Consider the following 23813-nt stretch of genomic DNA (forward strand, 5'->3'; position numbering starts at 1 on the left):
GAAACTTGAAATCATCTATAAAATTCTGTAATACCCGTTAATCGCGTTAGCATACCATGTTGTCAGAAGAAAGACTAGGGAGTGACAAGACAAAATAGTAATTTGGTATTATTTCTTGTAGATATGTATGTGTGGACGCATGGTTCGGTAAAGGGTAAATACAGCCCTGAAGCCTCGTTGACAAAGTTGCCGGCATGTCGTCGTGTAGTAGTCGCGCGCGCTGCCGCGTCGAAAAGCCGATTGGGAATGGTTAAAGCAAACGTGAAGTGAGCGGCCATAGTGGAGGTAGAAGCGTAGTTTCACGGGAACAGAGAGATAGACGACGCGGCTGTCTCTGCCGCAATAACGGTTTGGTTTCAGTATATTCAGTAATTCGGTATTCGCATTCGTTGCGACTTCTGCTTGGTCACGCTGTAAATCTTTTGCTCTTGGCTCCTGTGGCTGTCCACAACGGACATAGCTAGTACAGGGTATACGTGTACGAGGTGCGTGGTTGCGGATAAGGGAACACGGGGTTTGTACCTCTGACATACACTCGCATTGGGTGTGCGCGCGCGGTCGCGCTGACGAGCGGTGCAACGAGTGGGGCAACGGCAACGAAACACGACGCACGCACGTGTGACCGGTAACGAGAGTGTGCTAGTCAAAGTGAAACGTTTGATTGGTCGAGGCGAACGCGTGCCGCTACGACTGTGTTTCTTCGTGATTCCGTCGTGGCCGAGAGCGCGGTGTGCGCAGTGCGCTCCCCACCGCGTGCGCGCAGTGTGTAACCCCCGCGACCGCCATCTTTGTCAAGTGGGTAACCTTTGTTGATTTGTGTGAAATGTGACGCCGTTGTCGCGAGATAATTGGTGATCGTGATTACACGCGAGTCCTGTGTGTCGGTACCTGAGTGACTCGTGCTTTCGCGTGTCCTCTTGTGGATCTATACATGGAACAACCGCGACCAGGTAAAGACAATTCGTTTATCGTTATATTCTCGGCAACAGAGAACCACGCGAACCGTCGTCCGACGCATACGGGATACGGGCCAGCAGCGGGTCTGGTCGCCTGTTTGAGAATGAGAAAGACAGAGAGAGGGAGAGAGACAGAGCGCGGGAGCGAGACGAAGCGAAGCGAAGTGATCGTGCGAGGGAGGAAGATAGAGATACATATAGAAAGAGAAGGAAACGCGTAGACATCCTTTTCTATACGCGGTGTTACTTGATTGCATTTTTCTCGCAATACTTTGACGGTGATATGCGATTCAGCGTAATTTCCGATGCGACAGGACATCGACACGTGCCTTGCCGAGCGGTGGCACCAGCGTGTTTCAGCGGAATCGCTGTCCGTTGCTCGAACGCGCGAAAAATCGTGCGAAAACGGTCGACAACTGGTTGTGCCTAGCCAAGATGGCTGCCCGTCGGGCTTCGAGAAACTTGTGTCCTCAGGGTTTTCACTTCGAAGACGTAATTTTATCGTTCCGTTCGATCTGCTCGCGTTCAGCCCTGCCTACCCTCGAATCGACGGAAGAAACGTACGCGTCGTTATCGGTATCGTTGCGATCGGGCAGCCGGTGGATCGAAAATAGCTGTGGCGATGGACGGGTTCGTGGGCGACGGCTGTCGCGATCGTGATCTTAACGTTCGTCGAACGCTCAGTGTCTGTTACCGAGGTACGCTGCAAGTGTGACTCGACCGAAGAACGCGGCAACCTTTTTCATCTTGCTGCCGGGAACTTCCTGCAGCTTCTCGGAACGAGGGATACGCGTTGTCCGAGTACGTTAATTAAAATGGCTACCGACGGCAGCCAGTCGGTTGGTAATTCGCGAACCAACGAGTCTACGTATGCGCTAGTCGTCCCGCGGCCACGGTTCCAAATTCCGTACATCCTTCACCACATTTTCCATCGATCGACCGTCGTTGGACAACAAGCCTAACATTTCAGCTGTGAATTCGTGATCAACTTTTGTGTTTCCGCGGCGATATGGTGGCACGAAGGAATAGAACGAAATTCTACGATACGATATGCTTCGTTTTGATGCCATGCGAAACGATACGATACGATACGAAATGCGACGGCGGCGGCAGCAATTCGACCGTTGGTGTTCGTTCGTTTTGTCAGAGGCAGCTGCTCTCTCTCTCTTCGACTCTCCGTCGGGTGAGAGGGGCCTCGGCAAACAGAGCCAGCCGGCCTGGCCTCACTGGCCTTTTCTCGCCTTCGTTCCCGTCGTAACTCGTAAGTCGCAACACGACCAAGAAATACTGCTCCTTTCTTGATCCATTGCGATTTCCCTGTTTAACGCTTCAACCATACTGTCACGCGTTTTCTCTAGTTCGCATCGCATCATTTCATTTCGTTTCGTCTCGTCTTGTTTCGTCTCATCCCGTCCCGTCCCGTCCCTTGCCCGTCCCATCTCATCTCATCTCGTCTCGTCTCGTCTCGTCTCGACTCGTCTCGCCTCGCCTCGCCTTGATTCGCTGTTCATGCCGTACTCGAGGTTTCTCTTCATCGTCCTCGATATTTCTTCGAGAGGCTATTGTCGAAAATGGAAGCGCGCCCGATTGCACAACGTTGCGCTCCTTTCTTTATATTTCACGAGACATTAACGGTCATTCGCTCGATGGTTGGTTTGTTGCTGCCGCCACAATTTCATTTGTGCCGATCGGCTACGATATCCGGCGGCAATCGATGCGCTTATCCTTTCTCGTGTTTCATCTTGCTCGGTTCACGTACTGTGCCGACTAATTTATTTAAATTCTAAACGCTGTTTTCTACACTGTACCGTTCCCTCGACTTTGTATTTTCTAGAGCCTGCCTTCGTTTGTTTAAGTTTCCATCGTTGAATTATGGTTACATAGAAGGGTCAGAGTTGCTTCGAGGTTAGGTTCAATGACAGCGTTTCCGTTGCATTTCGCGCTCGAAACCCGTGAAATTGATTCACGTGTGTACGATCGTCAGCAAACGTACGTTGGGTATGAGATACAGTATTTATATTCGGGTGACGTTGACGAATTGAAACTAGTATGGTAAGTTCGACGCCCGCGGTATCGTTTTGCCATAACCTCAAAGAATAAAGTGAAAGAGACTTGTTGGTAAACTTGTGCACATTGCAGTATTTACATTGTAAATTGTACGTCAACGTAAACTCTAATAGAGTAGTGTGACTTTGACCGATATCATCCGACATAACCTCAACGATAAACGAAACGATACGAGACGCTAGTAATCGTGCTCGCGTTCATTAACGTTCCGCGTTCACACCAACATCTGAATTACAATGTGTTGTAGAAAAATCCCAATACCGGGGAACAGCGAATCGCTATAATTCGTTCGTACAATTATTCGTATCCGCTGGATGGTGAACGCAACACTAAATAACGTTCCGAACAGCTGACAAGCGCCCGTAAAGGTTTGAATTTCGACTCCTGTTCGAACGGTGAGAAAAGTAAGCGTTCGTTTTCTAGTAATGGTTGACGTATTTTTCCTTCCGTCGCGCAGGTGTAAAAGATATTCGGCATTGTCGCGAAGTTTGTTGGCATTAGGATTGTTATAGACGGTGGTAGCGCGAGTATCCTCGTTGCGTAAGTGGGAGCGCTATTATTGTTATCGAACGGTCTGTTTATATTCTATTCCGCCGAATGGAACGGAACAGAACGGAACGAAGCCAACGAGGCTCGACTCTCTCATTCGACGCGTGAAACACACGTCGACGTTAGACACAGAAAGTCGTCAGGTGGCTCATCCGCTCCTGTACTCGGCGAGCGTTGGAAGCGTGTCGGTAATTGGCCGGCTAATGAATTCGAGCCAAGGCTGACGTTTAAAGTTTCAGTCGTCGCCGGAAATTCCAACTGCCGCCGAGCAGGCGGCCACGCATCGCGATCCAAACAGTTTTTATTCTTTCTTTTTGTTGAAACCTTTCAGAATGTCCACATTTCGAATCATCGAAAGTTCTCTCCTCCCCCCTCTATTTTTCTTGCTGTTGCTCCCGCTTCGGTCCTTTCTCGGTTCCTCCCTACTCTTTTTTTACAATGACCTCATCGACGATGACTGTCCTCGACGGTGCCCGGAGGATGTCGCCGTTGAAAGCCGTATAGCGTTGTTGAATTTTATGCATTTCTAGCACACACCGGTGTCTACGAAATGTTTTCGCGGTGAACCGGTATTTTTTAGCGGACGATGGCACATTCTATTCAACAAGGGTTTCCATTTTATTCAGCGTAAACGAGACGGTTCTCTCTGTCTGGTTTCGGTCCTCGTGAATCGATCGGCAAAAATTTACATCTGCCCAAACATCTGCGATCAAGCTGCAAGATTCGCGTTTTTCTTTAAACGTCCGAACGATTCAGCTAGCGCCGGCATTGTCGTGAATCATGGCTTGGTTCGACCCTGCTCTTCACTGAAGTTATTTCGTCGATTTTTCGTATCTAGCGCGTGTTATCGAATAGAATCTCGATTAATTAGAAGCACGGCGATTTTTGCGAAGAGTCTATTCGATAAAGATGGCGTCGCGTGTACTACTGTAGAAGTTGAATGAAGGTTATCCATATGCTTAGCAAACGACCAGGAGTTTGTGAAAAATTGTTCGGATCAGTGTTTTGATATTAAATATAACTGGTATCAAGCAATAGAACTCGAGTGGATAAATAACAATTCCGTTTGCTCGTTCGGTCGGGTAGAACCGTCCAGTTCATCGCTCGATTCAATTAACGTTTCCCCCGATCGATCATTCGTTGGCTAATTAGCAGGGAATAACGACGGTGGCAGTGTCGGTGCTCGCAGCTCGGTGGCACACGGGCCGGGGAACGGCGACGCGAAAAACACGAACGAGATCGCGCAGGTCAAAATATCTTCCCTCGGGACGCCGTCACACCGCGCAGCCCTGGTTACACGTTTGCTTATTGTATTAACGTTATTTCGTGATCGGCCCGGCCGCGTGCGCAATACACACCCGCGCGAATGTTTGCGATTACCCGCGAAAGCTCGCGAGTTCGTGTCACGGGTAAGAGACGAGCCTTTTCGTGGTTTGCGCACCATTTCAACATCGATGAATAGCAGTATCGACGCGGTAATCGCAACGTCGGCTACGATGCGGTCCAAGGACTAATCGAATTGGTTCGTCTCTTTCCGGAAACACCGAATTGTAGATGGCCGTTTTCGTTGGTTATTGCTATCCAGCCGCGTCGCGTGATGACCTTCTACGCGTGAGAAAAACACGTGTTGATCGAGAAAGAATTCGGCCGACGGAACGCGACGCGATGCGACGGCGGTGTTCGATCGTGAGTCACGCGTGCGATCTGAAGAATGCTCGAGTTTACGATCAACTTTGGATAACGACGCTGGTCAGCTGGGCCAACCGATTATCTTTGGATCGTTTCGACCGAAGACCGGCTTCGCGAAAAAGATAAGCAAGCTGCTTGCGGCCGAATTTGAAAGCCGGAAGTTGTTTTCACGAAGCATCGAATCGATCGAGCCATCGTTTCGGGAATTCGGAAACTGGTTAATTGAGGCAGGAAGTTTGAAATGAAAAGTGTCAGGTTCGCGGTGAGTGGAAAGTTTTGGCGGGAAACTGTGCGACCACCACCGCCACTACCACCACCTCGTTACAAGGATAGGAAACGTGTTTTCGAGAATAGAACGTGCACGTGGCGAGGGAACGAGGTCGTAAGAGGGACAGGCATGTGGTGGCGTCTCTTCCGGTGGATCCGCCGGAGCCGGTTTAACTCGCCGTTTTGCAGTTCTTTTTTTTTCGACCGAGCTCGGAGATATTTATTATCGTGTGCTCGTCGCGATTCGCAGCCAGCACTAGCACGGGTAGCACGAGGCATCGGGTAGCAGACAGCGGACAGGCACCCTCACTAGCACCAACATCGAGTTCCAGCAGCGCGGCACTGGCCTAGGTCAACTCGTTGTATCACAGCTGCATATCTTTTTGGCTCCGCGGTCCGCGCGGATTCAAATTCGAATTCAGAATCTGTGGCGTTTAGAGACGCGTTTTCCCCGCGAAAACAATTCGTTTCACAGCGCGTATCTGCTCGTTTCACGAATCGTCATCGATCACCAGAGCCTCACGATCGACCGATTTTCCAGCCTGATCCCATCGTCGAATCGCATACTGTCTCGATACCTCGATGATAGATCGGCAATGGCAGGAAGGTGACAGGACTAGCGAGCGAGCATTCGCGCGCGAATCTTACACGGTGGGTTACGCGCTCGTAATTATTGCACGACACCGGCATTTTTCATCAGTGACTGGTGTTGGAAACGAGATCGTTCGCTCTCGGACGGAAGTTTTACTCCTCGCAATTCGATTCCCATTCTCGTGCGAATCCGGTGCGAACGCTCCCGAGCACGTAGGAGCGGTGGTCGGCTTGAAAAGCTGTGCGCTTGTAGATCGTGCCTGGTTGCGCAATGCCATACGGCGATAACAGTGATTTTTAAATATTTCGCTCCCCTCCACGACCTGCCGCGACCACCGTGCGCGCACCTAACTCGAGCCCGAGGAGAAAGTTCCCTCATCGCTCGAGGGAAAATCGGCCGATCATCGTTCGCTGCCGTGCTAGAAATTGGAATGGTTGGTCACCCGAGAACTCGGATCGAGCGGACAATTTCGCATCGGTGATCGTTGCGTAATGCCTTTCGCGCGTACGTACGCTTCGTCGCGACGACGATCGATTATCCCGGATCTTAAGCACACGGAAAGATCGTTCGGACTAAGGGCTGGCGCGACTTGACGCGACGCGACGCGTAACGTTCGAATTCGTACCAATTAATCCCCGGCGCATGTTGTCGTAACGGAAAACAATACTCGGCCGGCCAGGAAACCGATCGATAAACGTCGCTCGCGACCCTCTCCCATGCTAATCACAGTCGTACGCGGCGAGAGTCGCTACCGCAACAAAATACGGTCTCCCGAATTCGTGGTCGACGGCGCGCAGCTCTCGTAATTCCTCGTTCGCGATCATTTTCTTAGTCGAAATCTCCGTCGACTTCTCTCTCTCTCTCTCTCTCTCTCTCTCCCGCGTGCAACGCTCGAGACATGTAACCCTCGTCGGAAAGTTCGTTCGGGGTAGGGGCTGGTACAGTGAACACGGAGATGATAGAACAGATATAACATAAACGGTAACCAGCCGTATTCGAGAGTGAAAGACGCGATAGCTGCAATGGATCCTATTGCCTATCGCTGTTGAGATCGAGATTGAGATTGTGATTGAGGTTGAGATCGAGGTCGAGGTCATTGTCGAAGTCGAGAACGCGATGGTGGAGGTGTGCGTCGTGTAGGGGGGTCACGGATTTTCTTCGGTAAACGCTATCGAGTACCGCGTGAACATCGCTGCTCGCGTCTGACGCGATAATCAACGAAATATCCCAACGACTGAGCAGACACGAATGCTATGATTTCAGGTTGAAAGCTACGTGTGATCGAGGGTAGCAGCAGCAACCGGGAAGGTAGTTGAACGGAAGAAGAAGGAACAGCGGAGGAGCTCGAGTAGGAAGGAAGGTAGGCAGGAGGAGAGAAGGCAGGCAGCAGGCAAGAAGACACGCGCAGGATGTGAATGTCGCGGCCGTGACACAGCTGACCCAGACCCGGAGGCGCTCCAGCGTTGTCTACCGGGTGCGTATAACCTGGCCAGGTACGTGGCGGGTGGGTACGCCGCCGCCGGCGCCGCCCTCGTCGGCAGACGGCCGTCGGAGACGAGATGGACGAGCCGGAGTCCGCGGAAACGTGGTCGGCCTGGTTCCTGGACGCGATCCGGAAGATCCGCAGCCAGAAACAGAGGCCGAGCGTCGAACGCATATGTCATGCGATCCGCCAACATCACAACTTCCACGAAGAGGAGATCGCGGAGCACTTGGAGGTCGCCGTAAAACGCGGTGACGTGCTCAAAATCTTCAACAAGGGTCAGTCGTCGTACAAGGACCCGGGTGGTTTGCAGTCGAAGCCGCTCAAAGTCGGCAAAGGCTCCGACCTGAGCAAGGTCCTCGGTAAGGCCGTCAGGGAGCTTGGCGAGAGGGAGGGCTCGACCCTCAAGACCATCGAGAAGTACATCAGGCAGAGCCACACGGTCGAGGAGGAGGCCGAAGGCGACCTCAGGACTGCGCTCAGGCTTTCTGCGAAGAGGGCGGCCGACCGGGGTCTCGTTGTCCAGGATGGCAGGCTGTTCCGGCAGCCGGACAGGCCGCCCTATCTTAAGAAAATTGGGGACAGCGCCAACCTACCACCGCCGGATCCTCCAGTACCCAAGGTGAGTCTCTCTCTCTCTTTCTTCGCTCTTGTTTTGCGGGGAATTCAAATCGGGCGACGAGCAGTCGTATCGATAACATTTTTAACGTAGCATCTGTCCAACGGCTAAGCTGTGCAAGAGCGCGCGCTAGTCGGACTCTCTTACACTGACGAGTTTCGGGGAGCAACTGTTACGGAAATATCGTGAGAATTTTCATGACCCTGAACTCGGTGGAGCATATTCGCCAGAACTGTCGCGATGCCAGCTCTAGTTGCCGACGCGGATCCGGAACTCGCCGAATCTTTTAGAAATCGTGGGCGACGACGATTCCCGACGTAGACGCGATCGATGGCCACGCATTCGTTGTTTCGCAGTTCCGCGAGCGAAGATAATGGACGCTTCCTCGCCGAAGTGGTCCGCATTCGACTGCGCGAATGGTCGATCTCGTCGTCTCGATTCTTGCTTTCTATCGACTGTGCGGGGTCAGCTGGGGTCAGACGTCGCCAAGCAAAAAGTTGCCGAGTTCCCGACCGGCTCGCAACGATCCATTAATCTCGGCAAAGCGATCGGTAACCGCTCGGAAACCGCTCGTTCGGTATGCCGTCTTTCGTCTTTCTCGACTCACCTATCTTCCCTCTCGAGAAGCTTCGAGCCCCGTTCGCACGGGAGAAATCAACCAGAATATTCTCATGATACTATTCTTCTCCCACGGAGTACGCCGTTTCAGTTGCCTCTGTTTATTCGGATTCGTTCAAGCAGAAGCGATCAGAGACAATGTGTGCACGGAATTTAGTTGGTCGAAACGGCAACGCGTGACCGTATCGAAAGAGTGAGTCGAGTGAGGAAAAGAGTCGACGCTGCGCGGCGCGGTGCGGTGCCGGTGTGGCGTTTCCAGGGCATGAGTCACACGAGTTCGTGTACGTGTTCGTATTCGTAACGACGCAATGGAGGAGATAGAATGTACAGGTAATCGGCGTAATGCAAACAGGCCGCGGAAAAATAACGGACCGCTTGATGGCTGTTCACGAGCCGCTCTCCAGCTACGCGACGGCCCAATTTCAGTCGCGTTCCCGGCTAATTTCTCTCGAAACCGCTGCTCGCGTCGAACCCTAGGCAGAATCGAGTAGCTGGCGAGGCGTTACTAAGGGATCGTTTTCTTGCGAACGATTGGCTTTTCGTGAGAAATTCGGTGTCGGCGAGGCTTGAGACGGTTCGGTGGACAACAGGTTTCGCTGGATGCGTGCGTGGGCATTTGAATCGGTGCAACGTGGCTCTTGGCGTGGTTCGAACCTGCGGATTATGTAATATTATATAAAAGCTGGGAAAGATGGTTGCAGTTGAGCATTGAATCAATGGGGAAAATATTACGCGTCGTTACGGTCCTTTCTTCGTGCGGCGGCGAGTCACGCCGTGTGCCCACGCCTCCAAGAGCCTTCCTTCGGAAGGGAGCGGACGAGGGCAACCGGGGGAGCGAGAAGGGCCAGCTGGAACAGAGGGGAGAGGCTCGAGACGATGTGCTATCTCGGCCAACTTCCGGCGACTCGTTTGTATATCGCTTCTCTTATTGATCCTCCGCGCGCACGGAATCACTCCGACGGATCAGTCCGTCTCTCTCTTCTCTCTTTCTCCCTATTTCTCTCGGTGGCCCTCTCGCTTGGTGTTTTCTTCCCTCCGCGTGTCCCCGCGTTCCTAACGGCCGCGTTTTATGCGTGTCAGGCCGTAAAGCGAGCAAGTGAAACGGGAGGGAAGAGATGGAATGAGAGGGTGGGAGGGAGGGAGAGGGAGAGAGAGAGAGAGAGAGAGCAGAAAGTTATAAAACGTTCGCGCCGACGCGATTCTGCTAATTCTCTTTTCTCCACTCCTCTCTTGGCCTGTCCACGTCCACCGCGCAGCGGGTTGTTCCCTCTGTCTCTTTCAGCTGGCTTCGAAGCCCCACCGTGTCGCGTCGCTGCCACCAGTTTCCCGCCACTGCGTGTTTCCCGCGTTTTTTCGTCGACTCTTAGGCTACCGTTTTTCAAGTCCAATCGCGAATCGTCTCGAGTCCGGAAGTCTTGTCGAATTCGCTGGATATTCTTCAGCGACGGATTCAGTAACGTCGAGCAACGCTAACGACAGGAGCATGAGGAGATCAACGAGACTGAAAGCTCGCGATGAGTCAGTTATCACGAGACAAGATTGAAAAGAGAAGGCAGCCGCGAGGTCGACGTGAGAGAGAAGCGATGGCGCGACCGCGGCGCGGAAAGAACTGAGACGAGAGAAACGTTGTCGAGCGTAAGGACGCGGTTCACCGAAGCGCCCAATCGCCTAACAGTTACTCGATGATTGGCCGTATCTCGTCGCCGAGCAACAGGTCGTTGGTCCGAGAACGAGAGGTTAATCGTGCGTGTTTCGTTCAAGGAAATTCATCTCTCTCTCTCTCTCTCTCTCTCTCTCTCTCTCTCTCGCTCTCTCCCTGTCTGTATCTGTCTCTGTCTCAAACTCGGGGCCGAGACCTCGACGAAAAATGTCACTCAAACACAACCCGACAATAGGCTCCGATAGAGTCGACTCAGAGTCGTTCGCTTTTCCTCTGATCGCGAATCGTCGGCAACAGGTCTGCCCGATAATTGAGAATAGCTAGGATTCACTTCGTCGTTTTTTAAAATAGAAACCGCAACATTGCGCTTCGTCTTCGCGAGTCTAAAAGTCGATCGATTTTTCGTTACTCGATGTAGTCGACATCCGTAACCTTGGGAAAACTTGGAAGTACTCGATAGACCTTAAACGACTGTGGTGTACCGGACTGTTTCTAGGGGTCTGTCTATCTAGGGATAGTCGATGATTTCGATTTTGATTTGCAACGTCAAAAGTTGTCGGTAGTTTCGGGATCGATCTATTAGAATTGTTTCGCGTGTGTGCACCTCGGTATATCGAGGCGAGAGATCTCGCGTCCGCGAGAATGGTTGTGCGGTGGAACGGTTTTAATAAGATGCACCCTCGTTGATGCGGGGATATACGGAACCAAGCTGCCTGCATTATTACTGGAATGAATAATGTTTTACGGTGGTCCGTCTGTCGGTCGGTGGGTCGTCTTTGGTATGTAACATGCAACGCGCGCGATACGAGGCAACGAAAGCGAACACACAGAAACTCGGGTGCTCCGCCGTGAACGAACGCACTGCTTCGGTATCCAGCTGCAGGTCCTCGCAGGGCCCGCTCGACCGAGCTCTAATAACAGCTTTCCCATTAACAACGCGGCGACCATAAGACTCACCGTGTCAACTCTATCGACTTTTGCGATCTCTGCCGTTTCGTGGAACAGGCGACGTACGGTCGTTGGTCGTTGATTTCGTTTCCACTTTGGACGCAATCTTGTTCGCAAGTCTTCGGTGGGACGCGGAATATGGAATCGAATGTTTATCTGGTGTTGCTTTATTTAAGGCTGTTTAATAATTGTATTCTCGATCAATGGGACGATCGGATAAAGTATAACTTTTTATACTGGCTGCGAAGGTTCGCGAGCAAGAGCGTTCGACGAGGGAGCGGAAATGTTAGCCCCGAATTTGCCATTTGCTCGTCGTTTACCGACTATCTTGTTCGACCGTTGAGCGGAGAAGAGGGGGATAGCGTATAGAATGGATGCTCTGTCACCGATTAACCGTATATCGTTGGTGTGTCTTGTCTGTCCCTTAGTTGCCGGCTCCTTTGCCGATATGCAAGGAATGCCTCGGCGCGACGATAGCCGGGAACAACAACAACACGAAGCGGAATGCAACGGAGAAGCTGAGCAGGTGTAGCGTATGCGGCGCGGCCCTGCATAACTCGTGCGCCCCGCCGGAGCTCTCGATCCTCGTCGACAGGGGTATTACGTGGTCATGCGACGACTGCTCGCCGACCTGCGCCGGCTGTCAGCTGGAACAGGAGTCGCAGAACTATCTGGTGAAGTGCGCCGGCTGCGTAAAGTGTTATCATCCCACCTGCCTCGACCCTGCCCTCGACAAGAAGAATAAGGCGCCGTGGAGATGTCGGCACTGTCAGACGGCGCACACGCCGATCGCCAAGGACGATGGCAAGAAGAGCAAGACGCAGGATTCGGTCTCGCTCGATGACACGCCGACTAGCGCGAGGAAGAGATTCAGCAAGTTGCGCGAGAATCGAAAGTAAGGAGACGGTCTCTAGTTTCGAGAAGCACACGATATCGTGCCTGCCGCGCCGCGCCGCTCCTTCCTATCTCTTTCGAGATCTTTCTCGGCCTTTAAAATCGCCTCGTTGACGAATTCCCAACGTTTGACGCTCGAACGCGTCTACATTTTACGTTGTAGACACGGCGGTTGGTAAAAGAGGAAGGATCGGTCGTGACGCTCGAAGGCCGATCGAGGTCGACACGGTTTACTCGACGCCGATGTCGCGTTCGATGTGTTTCAGATCGGCGGTATCCAGGAAGAGCTTGACGATCGCGACTCCTGGCAAGAAAGGCGCTGTTGGAGTGGCACAGGTGGACAGCAGCTCGGACGGTAATGCGGGTGTTGTCTCCCCTCGTCAACCACCTTTAATTTCCTCTCCCATACCACAACCCCCCGCCCAACTCGCAGGCCAGGGTAGGCTACTCGAAGAAAAGAACGACCGGATCTCGAAGGAGAAGCAAAAGTTCTTTAGGCTGAGCGCATTTAACGCGGAGCACAATAAGTTGAAGCGGGTGGGGGGCGGTGATAAGTCTAAGTCCTCGCAGAACGTTAGTCCTAGGTTAACTCGGGGTAACGCGAACCAGAAGAAGCAGCAGCAGCAACAACAACAACAACAACAACAGCTACCGCAACAACAACAACCGTTACGACCGGGTAAAAGAGCCTCGTTAGCGTCTAGCAGCAGCAGTAGTAGTAGTAGCAGCAGCAGCAGCAGCAGTAGTAGCGGTAGCGGGAGCGGCAGCGGCAGTGACGCGACAGATACCGATTCCTCTGATGGTAGCGATACCACGGACAACGACGAGGAGGAGGAGGAGCAGGAGCAGGAAGAAGAGGAGGAGGAGGAGGAGGACGAAGGAGGTAACAGTTCGAGCGAATCCAGCGGCTCGACGTCGGAGGAGGACGCGCCGGAGGGTGGTCGTAAGACGGTCCACGAATCTCCGAAACCTAGAAGTCCGTTTTCTTGCGACCTCAGCGAGGACAAGCCATGGGGCTTCGCCGCAGCCGCTGCCAAGTTGAACGCAGAGTCACCGTTTTTCAGCAACATAAACAACACGTTCGGTGCTCCGTTGCCGAAGCTCGACGTGGGCGGAACGCCGACATTCGGCTTGCACATACAACCGGCCGCAGCCACAACCCTCTCGGACAACAACAAGAAGAAGCAAAAGAACGTAACCAGGATCACGGCCAGCGGGGGTGGCAACATCTCTTCTGGCTTGACTGTCGCGGGCGGCAGCTGTGGCGGAGGCGGAGGTAGCATCGATAACAAAGTAAAGCCGGGTGCCGGTCAATTGAAAGGCTTGTTCGATGGTTTGAGTCACTTCTTTTCAGTGCCTACGAACAGTAGGGCGAGATCCGGTGGGGCGGCGCCTAATTATGCCCCGGATAGGAGAAAACGGCTCAATGCCGACGACAAGAACGGTGCCAGCAATCAAGCCAAGATCCCGAAAACTAGCTCAAACAAAAGCGACTCGTCTCCGGGCGTTGGTATCGGCATTGGCGTTGGCGTTGGCGTTGGGGTCGGTGTTGGTGCCGGTGCCGGTACAGGTACCGCCTCCTCTGCTCCCGTAGTCACCACCGCTGCTACAGCAGCAGTTGCTATTCCCGTTTCCGTTCCTGTAGCCGCTGCCGTCAGCGTCGCAGGCAAACCGAAGGAAAGGAAAAAGACGGCGGAGGAAGTCCCGAAAATGCCGAGGCCTGGTATTTTCACACCCTCCGACGAGAGTCTGTTCGTGGTTGGCTCGTTGAACGAAAAGCTACCGAAAATGACACCATCGAATCTGGTGAAAACCGCTGTGAATAGTAAGAGGCACGAGCATGAGAAGAGAAAACTGATGAAGGATGCCTCGTCGCTAGTTAAGTACGCCCCACCATCCTACCGGCACGACCATTATCCACGGAAAAGAAACAGCAGCAGCAGCAACAACAATAACAACAACACGGCCACTGAGACGAGCAATGGTCAGACGACGCGCCACCCTGTGCCCGCTGTCTCAAAGTCCGGCCTGTGTTCCGATTCCGTGAAATCAAATCCTAGCCTAAAGTCCAATCCACGAGCCTGTACTAGCGCCACCACCACCAACACCACCACGACACCCCGCGCGACACCCTGCTCCACCAGGAAGGGTAAGAGTCTATCCCCGACCCGTTCACGAGTCCCTTAACCTCGATGATGCACCCAAAAAAAAAGAAAAGAAAAAAAAAGAAGAAAAGAAAAAAGTCGCAAAAAGAAGAATTTCCCCTCTAATCTAATCCTCGCTCACCACCACGTGGATGTGTTGGCGGTGTGGTGTGGTATATGATATGTGTGTGTACATGTGACTCTGACACGTAACTTCTTTTCCAGGATCAACGTGATTGTTCTCTCGTACCGTGCGTGCAATCTCGCCCGATCGAATATCTTGCGTTTCCGATGCTTCCATGGGATCGTTAACGAACGATCCAATCCTTCTTCTAATCTCGTTCGATCGCGAGAGAATAGAAAATCGCGCGTTCGAGCACAGAACAATCACGTTCCTCGATAGGACGTTTATCGGTCACACGGTGTAAAACCAATGGAAATCTATCTCTCACGATGGGTGGTGATACCTCCGCGTATTCGAGAATACTTGTACCGTGGAAACGGATCATTCCTCTTGAAATAGTATCTACGATTTCCATTCTCGACACGGTCCTAGATCCTTGGTTCTCTCGATTCCTCGCGATTCGCGATTTTAGATGCTCGATTCTCGATTCGCAACTCACGATTCTAAATTCGCGATCGACCCAAGGATTTCCATCGGTTTCACGCCACACGAATATTTACGTGGTTTATTGCATGTCACTAATAATATTTATTACTTGGCTCTGGCACACTTAACTTTCCTTTATTCCATGCCGCAGACTTATAGGGTACTCTATTAGTGCACGCCCGCCAATGCACCCGACCGTACACGCAATGGTTTTCGCACACTTTCGTCTCCGGTTCCCCTTGTTTCTCGAATCCTGTTGATGGTTCCCCGTTTCTCAATTATCGATCGATGCTCGCAATTTCGATTCGACTCGGTTCACCGATCGGAAAAGAAAAACGCTCAGAGACATTGGATAATCATCGAAACGCACCGTGACTCGGTGTAGCTCCTTCGAGAAATTTCCGAAGCAATGTATTCCTTAATCTCTCCTTTTCCCCCTCGTGACAATCGAAAGTGTAACCGCACTGGCCAGTTTTGCAGGACGAAGAAATACGCCACTGAGTGACAGAGACTGTACCACTACGCTCCACCATTCCGTGTTAGTAGCTAAAATGGATCGTCTACCAGCTGCTGTTGACACTCGCTGATCAGCAAGCGCACCGTTCTTGTCGTAATATTCAACATCCTCCGCAACGCATAACGACAAATGCCCTTTTGCCATCGAAGAGCCAGCCTACGAAACTCTGCCAACACATCCCACAAATATCCAATGTCATTCCATAGCTTTGCTTTCTTTTTCGAGACTCCCTGTTATTAACAGCTCAACTTGATGCTCACTGTTTCTCCGTTTTGTTAACTTTTGTCGAGATTGTACATTGGTTGACGCATGACGCTTGCCGAATCAAGGTAACGGTCTTTTCAATCGACGACGAAACTTGATAACGCAGGTGTCCCGTACTGTTCGCAAACGTTTCGTATCGCCGGACGGGACACGTCGCCCTCGGCATCGCAACTGTGTAGAGTGAACAATTCCTCGTCTCTCGATCCTCTCCTTTGCACCGGACGCGTCGCAAAACCATGCGCGCGGAGAACCGCGACGTAAAACCATTTTTCTACTTGAATGTTTTCTTTCTCTCTTGAGAGGTCTTCGTCCTAACGAAGAGCTCTCTACACTTCCGTTGTTCTGTATTCGTCCCTCGAAGAAATGCGAGCAAAAGAAGAACCAATGTTTGAACTCTGCTTGCAGAAGAGCCGATACTGCCGCAAACCTTGCCGCCCGGCGTCACTCAGAAGGACGTCGATCTGTTCAGGGATGCCCGAGACAGAGCGGCGTGTCTCACAGTTTCGAACGGAGACGACAACGGCGAAGTCGAAGGCGACGAGGCAGTGACTACGACAGCGTCGGCTGCTACTACGACGACGGCGACGACGACAACAACGATGCCAGTAGCGGTGTCGGCGACGCTGTCGGTGTCGACGGCTCTCAGTCCTGGGAACGGCAACCCCGCGGCCGGCAACGGCGCAAGAAATCCCGCTGCCATCGTTTTCGGCCGATACGAAGTGGAAACGTGGTACTCGAGTCCGTTCCCCCAGGAGTACGCAAGGTTACCGAAACTGTTCTTCTGCGAGTTTTGCCTAAAGTACACCAAGAGTCGAGCGGTACTCGACAGACACATGGACAAGTGCCAGTGGAGGCATCCACCGGCCACCGAAATCTACAGGTGTAACGGACTATCCGTTTTCGAGGTTCGTATCATCTCCTACATATCTGCTTGTACACGTGTGTCGATCGAAACCGGTCGTTGTAACCCTGGCTATTTCGTCGTTTTCAGATCGACGGCAACGTCAACAAGATCTACTGTCAAAACTTGTGTCTATTAGCGAAATTGTTTTTGGACCACAAGACTCTGTACTATGATGTGGAGCCGTTTTTATTTTACGCAGTGACAAAGAACGACAAGTACGGCTGCCACCTGGTTGGTTACTTCAGCAAGGAGAAACACTGTCCCGCGCAACGATACAACGTCTCTTGCATCATGACCCTGCCGCAGTATCAGCGACAGGGTTTCGGTAGGTTTCTCATAGAGTTTAGCTACCTGTTGTCCAAAGTCGAGGGTATCCCCGGGACCCCGGAGAAACCTCTCTCCGATCTTGGTCGGGTGTCGTATCACTCATTTTGGAAGAGCGTTGTTCTCGAGTATCTCGACGCGCACCGAGACTCGACGGACATCAGGCTGGGCGATATCACCAAGGAGACCGGCGTGTCGGCACACGACATCGCGACCGCCATGCAGCTCTTGGGTTTCATCAAATCGGTTCATTTGCCCGGCGAGGGTAACTCGAAAGTGGCTGTGGTAGTCGATTGGAGCAAAGTAGACGATCACATGGCGAAAGTGCAAAGGAGTTCCCGTATCAAACTGGACCCGGACTGTCTGCGGTGGATACCGTTGCTTACGCAAATCCCGAATCCTTACCAAAGTCCCGAAGAGAGCGGTGACACGAGCTCCGAATCCTCTCCCATGCTGGAGCCCAAGCAGGCGGCCGCCATCGTCGAGAAGATTCAGAAAGTCAAAATCAAGAAGAAACCGAGGGGGCGAAGGTTGGGTCAGAGAAGGTCGTCACCGTTAAAACAAAAGAGCCCGCAAAAATCCGCAGCTGTGACTCTACAGAAGGAAGTGTCCAAAGTGTCCAAGGACGCAAAAGAAACGACCAAGGATTCAAAATCGATCAAGGAATCGAAAGAGGCAAAAGAATCGAGGGAAACAAAGGAATCACGGGAAGCGAGGGACGAGAAAGAAAAGAAGGAGGCAAAAGACCCAAAGGGGACCAAAGACTCGGAAAAGGAGACTCGGATTATCTCCGCCGTAACCCCCGAATCCCCCAAGGATTCGATGGAGATCGAGTCGAAGAACGTTCCGTCAACACCGAGAAATTCTCGATCGGTGACGACTGCAAAAAATGCAAATTCTTCTGCTATCTCGGCGAAAGCGACGCCGTTGTCGTCGAGTATGTCGAGGCGGAGGATCAGAACGCCGAAGGCTTCTCTGGCCATGGAGAACGCGACGACGGCAACGGGGATGGCGATGGCGGCTTCAACAACGGTACCAACGACGACGGCCACAGCCACGACCACGACCACGACGCCTCTCCGCAAGCGAAAACATTCCGAAAAGACTGAAGCCGAGGAGAAGGAGGAAAGGTCCGAGGTTAGTTCCAGGAAGAGGACTCGCGAGTCTTTGAGGGAGAAGGAGAAGGACCGGGAGAAAGAGAGAGAAAAAGAGAAGGAGAAGGAAAGAGAGAAGGAAAAGTCAAAAGAGAAAACAAGGGACAAGGATTCTCCAAAAGCTAAGGATCATGCGCCGGAGCCGGAGAGAACGTCGTCGAAATCGGTGACGTCGTCACTCTCATCGACTTTACAGAAGCCGGCGAAAAAGCAATGCAAAGTCGACGACATCCTGTTGAAGGTTACGAGCAGACAAACCAAGTATTTGCAGGCGAAGCAGGCGAAGGAGAAGAAGGGTGCGGACGAAGCTCAATGCAACGGCAAAGAGGAGTCGAAAGAGACGAAGACGCCGCCGATGTCGAGGCGAGGACGAGCCAAAGCCGAGAAGGAGTCTCTGAAGATGCCTCAGTTGAAGCCGGAGACGCCCACGAACGATAGACCGGAAAGTCCTGTGATACCGCCACCTTCGTTGTCACCTTCGGCCGAATCGGAGAAGCCAGAGTCTCGCGAGCAGAAGGAGTCTACCGTTCCAGTGTTGGTGTCCGCTTCGAAGGAGGATGGCGTCGAGCTCGGCAAAAACGAAACTGTCGAAGAGAACGGCGCGATCGTGCCACCGGAGGCGGAGACCGCGTTCGCGAGTCCCGGTGAGTACGAGGGCGGCGACGAAGACGAGGGGGAAGAAGAAGTACCTGCGCCACGACCGAAATCCGTAACAGAGGGTTCGAGCAACCCGGAGACCGAACCAATCGAGCAATCCCAGATGGCCGTAGAGGAGATCCTACAGAAGGTAGAGAAGCAAGAGAAGCCGGAAATAGTAGGCAATGCGGGGGCGGCACTCGAGGATCCGGAGAAGAGCCAGCTGCCGAAAGTCGATTCGGAATTACAACGTATGGTTGTGAGGGGGCTCATGGAGCCTACTCTGGACGAATGTGATAAAGACTCTGAGACTGAGAAAACGATTTCTCGTAGCCCGGAAACTTCGAAATTGGTACCTGAAGTATCTTCGCCCAAGAGCGAAGAATGCGAAAAGTTAGAAGCTATTACCCAGAATGAAGATAGCCCTAAGGAAGAGCCGATTTGCGAGAGGATAACGCTCAAGGAAACGAAAGAGGAGTCGACGCGGTCAGCGGTCGAAGCTTCCTCGGCGACTCCTACGGAGAAGAAAGAATCGACTAGCGTCGTTAACTCGAACGTGGTTTCGAACGTTTCTTCGAATGTCGTTCCAAACATCACTGCGAACGTCGCTGCGAACGTCGTGACGAACGTCGTGACGAACATCGTGACGAACGTTGTCGCGAACGTCGCCACGAATATTGCCACGAACGTCGCTTCGCCCGAGGCCGAGCCCCTTACGCCGCAGGAGAAGACGTTACCCATCATGGAACAACAAGAGACCATACACCTGCACCAGACACAGCCGGAAGAGATGAAGCAGAATTCTCCGGAGAGCGGGAAAACAACGCCGCATCTGGAGAATCCCGGATCAGTAAAACGGACACCGCCTTCGCAGCCCGACCTACCTTCCATGGGAGTCTACACGCCCGACTCGACCACAAATTCTGTGCACTCGTTGCATTACAGCCAGTGCGACCTCGATGTTAGTCAGTTGGGGTTGGAGTCACCTACGTCGATATCCAGCGACCTGGCGTCCCAGACCAGCGTCGAGAGACCGCCCAGTGCTTTACCGTCGATGCCTGCGTCGGGGACCGTACCAATTTCCGTATCGATGCAGATCGCGGCACCGGCCACGTCCGTGGCGGTGAACATATCGCCGCAGGTTCAGTACGCGGATTGTTCGATGCCACAACATACGCCGCCGGCGCACGTCAGTATTCACCATCCGATGCATCAGCCCCACACGCCTCAGCCTCTTCAGCAGCCGAGGACGCCGCAGTCGCACACTCCGCAGAGCATACCGACGCAGAGTCCTCAGCCGTTGCCGCAATCTCACACTCCTCAACCGATGCCGCAGCCTCACACGCCTCAGCCCTTGCCTCAGTCTCATACGCCGCAAAGTATACCGACGCAGAGCCCGCAGCCTTTGCCGCAGTCCCATACCCCACAGCCGATGCAGCTGTCTCTGGCTCAGCAAACCCAAGGCCAGAACATGGCGCATAGTCAGTCCCAGCAAACGCAACAGTCTCAGCAGCCGCAGCAACAGCCGACGCATCAACAGCAGCAGCAACAGCAACAACAACAGCAGCAGCAACAACAGCAACCGCAGTCTCATAGCAATAAAAGGGCGAGCGGCTCGCAGACGACGCATAGATCTCGATCGACGCAGCAAAGCAGTAGATCTCATCGTGCCACTCCTCCAGCGTCGCACGGTCAGGCCTCCTCTCAACACACGAGCTCTCACACGAGCCATACGAGCTCGCACACGAGCCACACGACCGTGGCACACACAAGCCACGTTCCGCCTCAGTACCAGCAGTCTTCGTCGATGAGCGTACCGCCGGTGCCTCATCTGCAGTCTCACACGCACGCTGCTCACTCGCACAATATGGCCGTAATCTCACAAGGAAACTACATGGCGGTTGCCTCGCAGCCTTTTCCGACGCAGAACACGTACGTGATACAGCATCGGGGCAGCAGGTCGGGAGCACCCACGCCCTGCACCACCGCGACCAACTTCTACATCCAAACGAGCGCGATGCCCCCGCACTCGCACACGCCCGCGTCTTCGCTGTCCGCTTCCGGGAACCATCAGACCACTAACTCGTGCAGTCTGGCGAAGCTTCAACAGCTGACCAACGGGTTGGAAATGATACCACCCACCCCGTCGCCAGCTATGAATCTGACGCCTCCGCCACCGATTCCGCATACCATGACACCACCTCAGACATCGAGGCAACTGCCGACCCCGCCTCAGGTGCCCCTCGGCTACCCGAAGAACTATTACAACGTGAACACGGTGGCGCCGCCCGGCACTCCCGGCCCGCCAAGCAGGTCGGCCTCGAGGTCCTCGGCGAACGCGAACATGGCGTCCCTCACGCAACCTTACACGAGCGAGAGCCTGTACAGACAAACCCTGGATCCCGGAAGTACCTGTCCCCAGATGCAGAGCGCGGCCAGCCGAGTCAGCCCGAACGTTGCGTTGAACACGAATCTCATGGCCCAGTACGGCTACCGCGTGGCCCAGCCGGGCACCGGCTACATGAACCAGGCGGCACAACTCGGCGGCTTCATGAATCAAGCCAGTCAACTCCCGGTTGGAGTGGTGAACGTACCTGCGCCGTACCCTCAGGACCCCCATCAGCAGAACCCAGCAGCAGTCTACACAACCTACCACGGATACATCAACGGAGGCCTTATGCAGCCCCTAAACAGTTCAATGAGGCCGCGCTAGCCCCCAAACTCACCTAAGCGCACATCCCTTCACCCGCAACGACGATCCCTCGAAGCTGACAAGCTCCGAGGCCCATCGTCCGCTTAGCAAAGCCCACAGTTTCTCTTCGGACAAGCTTAATCGTAATTCGCGATGTGAATCTCGATCTCGATCTCGAACTCGAACTCGAACTTGGGATACGACGTCTCGCGTTGCCGTTCGAACACGATACCAACTAAATTGACAGCCTGTTCCAATCGTTAGTTGAAATCATTGCTGTCTCGGGTTCTTCGGTGGTCACACAAACTTCCATCCTTCGAGGAAATGCTGTAGAACCTTTCCTTCTATTTAAATATGATAAAATGATACAAGGAAATATTTTTTCTTTTATGGTACTATTGACGAGTGGCCACACGCAGCTCTTGACCGACCTACGAAAAACATTCTTTTAATAACGTTTACGGGAACGTGTTCGAGCTAATTTTTTCAGTTAATTTCCCACAGCACTTGTTCCTCGGAGGATCGAGTATTTAATGAGAATCAAGAGAAGAGTTCGTGTCGGAGGAATCAGTGAATCGTTAACGTGTGTGTATGTAAGTGCGAGCGTGCCTGCATACATGTGTGTAGGTATGCGTGTACGTAGATGACTGGGATAGGATTACGGTATCGGATAGGAAATTGTGGGGCATGGGTTCTTGGTAACTTATGCATTTACAAATGGATTCATTATTATGTACCTTGTGGATCGAACAATCTTTATCGATGGATCGTGATAAAAGAAGAGATATACCGCGGGTACGTGTAACTACGACGACAAAACGAATGTGTACCTATTTTTTAGTAGGACAACGCTGTGTGAATCGCAACAGTGTTACGTTTTCTGTATATATATATGTATACATATATATATACATCTATGTGCGTGCGTGCGTGTAGATATGTATATAGATATATATTTACTATAGATTTACTTGTGTATATATATATATATATATGTATATATATATATATATACAAGTAAAACTTGCAAAGAATATTCTGTTTGATATTAACAATTGTTGAACGTTGTTGTTTACGTTTTCTTCGAGGCACGCTGTACTTTACTGTATCATAAAATACTTACTGCTAAGATCATTCGAACTGTATTATTGCGAATTAGCTATTGCGATTATCAAAAATGTCGCGAGCATCGTGAACGCGTTCGTTGTCTATTTTACACGTTTGTTCTCCAGGTTATCAGCACCGCCGCATCACCACTATCACTACCATCACTATTCTCCCCTACCTCCTTACCAGCCACACCCCTTCACGCGATATCGTCCTACTCGTGATCGTTTTTATTATTATTTCTATCGATTACTATTATCATTATTAATATTATTATTTCCATAATTATTAATATTATTACTATTAGTATGATCATCATGATACACAAACCAATATACAATTATAGGTTTTATCTGGTTCGAACGGCTCGTCACACACGGATACGCGGAAACAGATTAGGGAATTCGAGGGACATATGCAAAGGACAAATTACATTTGATTCGTTACTCTCTATTGTATGTAATAATGGTTTTTATTCTAGCAAATATTTGGAGTGAAAGGGCACATACATAGACACACACATACATACGGACACGCACACATCACTGAAACGGCGAAAAAAGCGCGTTCAAGCGCGCAAATATGGACACAGACACACGAACAAGATATACTACATTCGAGAATGATTATGACTGCGTATATAACACAGAAACTTTTCCACGGAGCGTCGTAAAAAAAAAAGTTAATGCGGAAATTATTTTTTGTATCGAATCGCGATGAGAGAAAGGGAGAGAGAGAGAGAGAGAATGAAAAATAGGGATACGCGCGGCTCCACTCGTTTCCCTTCGACCTGTCTGTGGGGAAATACATAAAAATGGTGCTCGTTCGTGTACGTTGAATTGTAATTTCCCTCCCACGCGTCGGCGACGCTTCGCGGAACTGTCGCGAACAAAATAATAATATATTTATAGTACGTTAACGAATTCGATTTTTGCAGAGGAGTACGAGGACACGATAAGAATTGTGCGAGAGAGGCAGGGACAAGCTGCCCGGTTTTTAGCGTAACTCTTTAAACAGATAAGAAAGGTCATTAATAGTGTAAAAATACATCAATATTTATTGTACATAGATCTAAAAAAAACTACTAACAAATAAAAAGAAATCAAAAATATGTGCCGA

General features: G+C 51.8%; 1 protein-coding gene across 2 annotated transcripts; it reads left to right on the plus strand.

The window, feature by feature from the left end:
• Positions 1 to 76: 76 nt before the first annotated feature.
• Positions 77 to 23805, plus strand: Enok (histone acetyltransferase enoki mushroom). 2 transcript variants are annotated; one of them, XM_078177955.1, is made up of 6 exons: positions 77 to 950; positions 7384 to 8225; positions 11877 to 12343; positions 12609 to 14491; positions 16283 to 16782; positions 16869 to 23805. In XM_078177955.1, exons 2-6 carry the CDS (start codon positions 7680 to 7682, stop codon positions 21606 to 21608), a joined length of 8136 nt encoding a protein of 2711 aa, XP_078034081.1. In that variant the 5' UTR covers positions 77 to 950; positions 7384 to 7679; the 3' UTR covers positions 21609 to 23805. The 2 variants fall into 2 exon arrangements, with proteins under 2 accessions (XP_078034081.1, XP_078034085.1); XM_078177959.1 differs by having other exon boundaries at positions 93 to 950; positions 12609 to 12697.
• The last annotated feature ends 8 nt before the right edge of the window (positions 23806 to 23813 follow it).

The sequence above is a fragment of the Augochlora pura genome, chromosome 4, assembly GCF_028453695.1.
Source record: "Augochlora pura isolate Apur16 chromosome 4, APUR_v2.2.1, whole genome shotgun sequence".
NCBI classification, from domain to species: Eukaryota; Metazoa; Arthropoda; class Insecta; order Hymenoptera; family Halictidae; genus Augochlora; species Augochlora pura.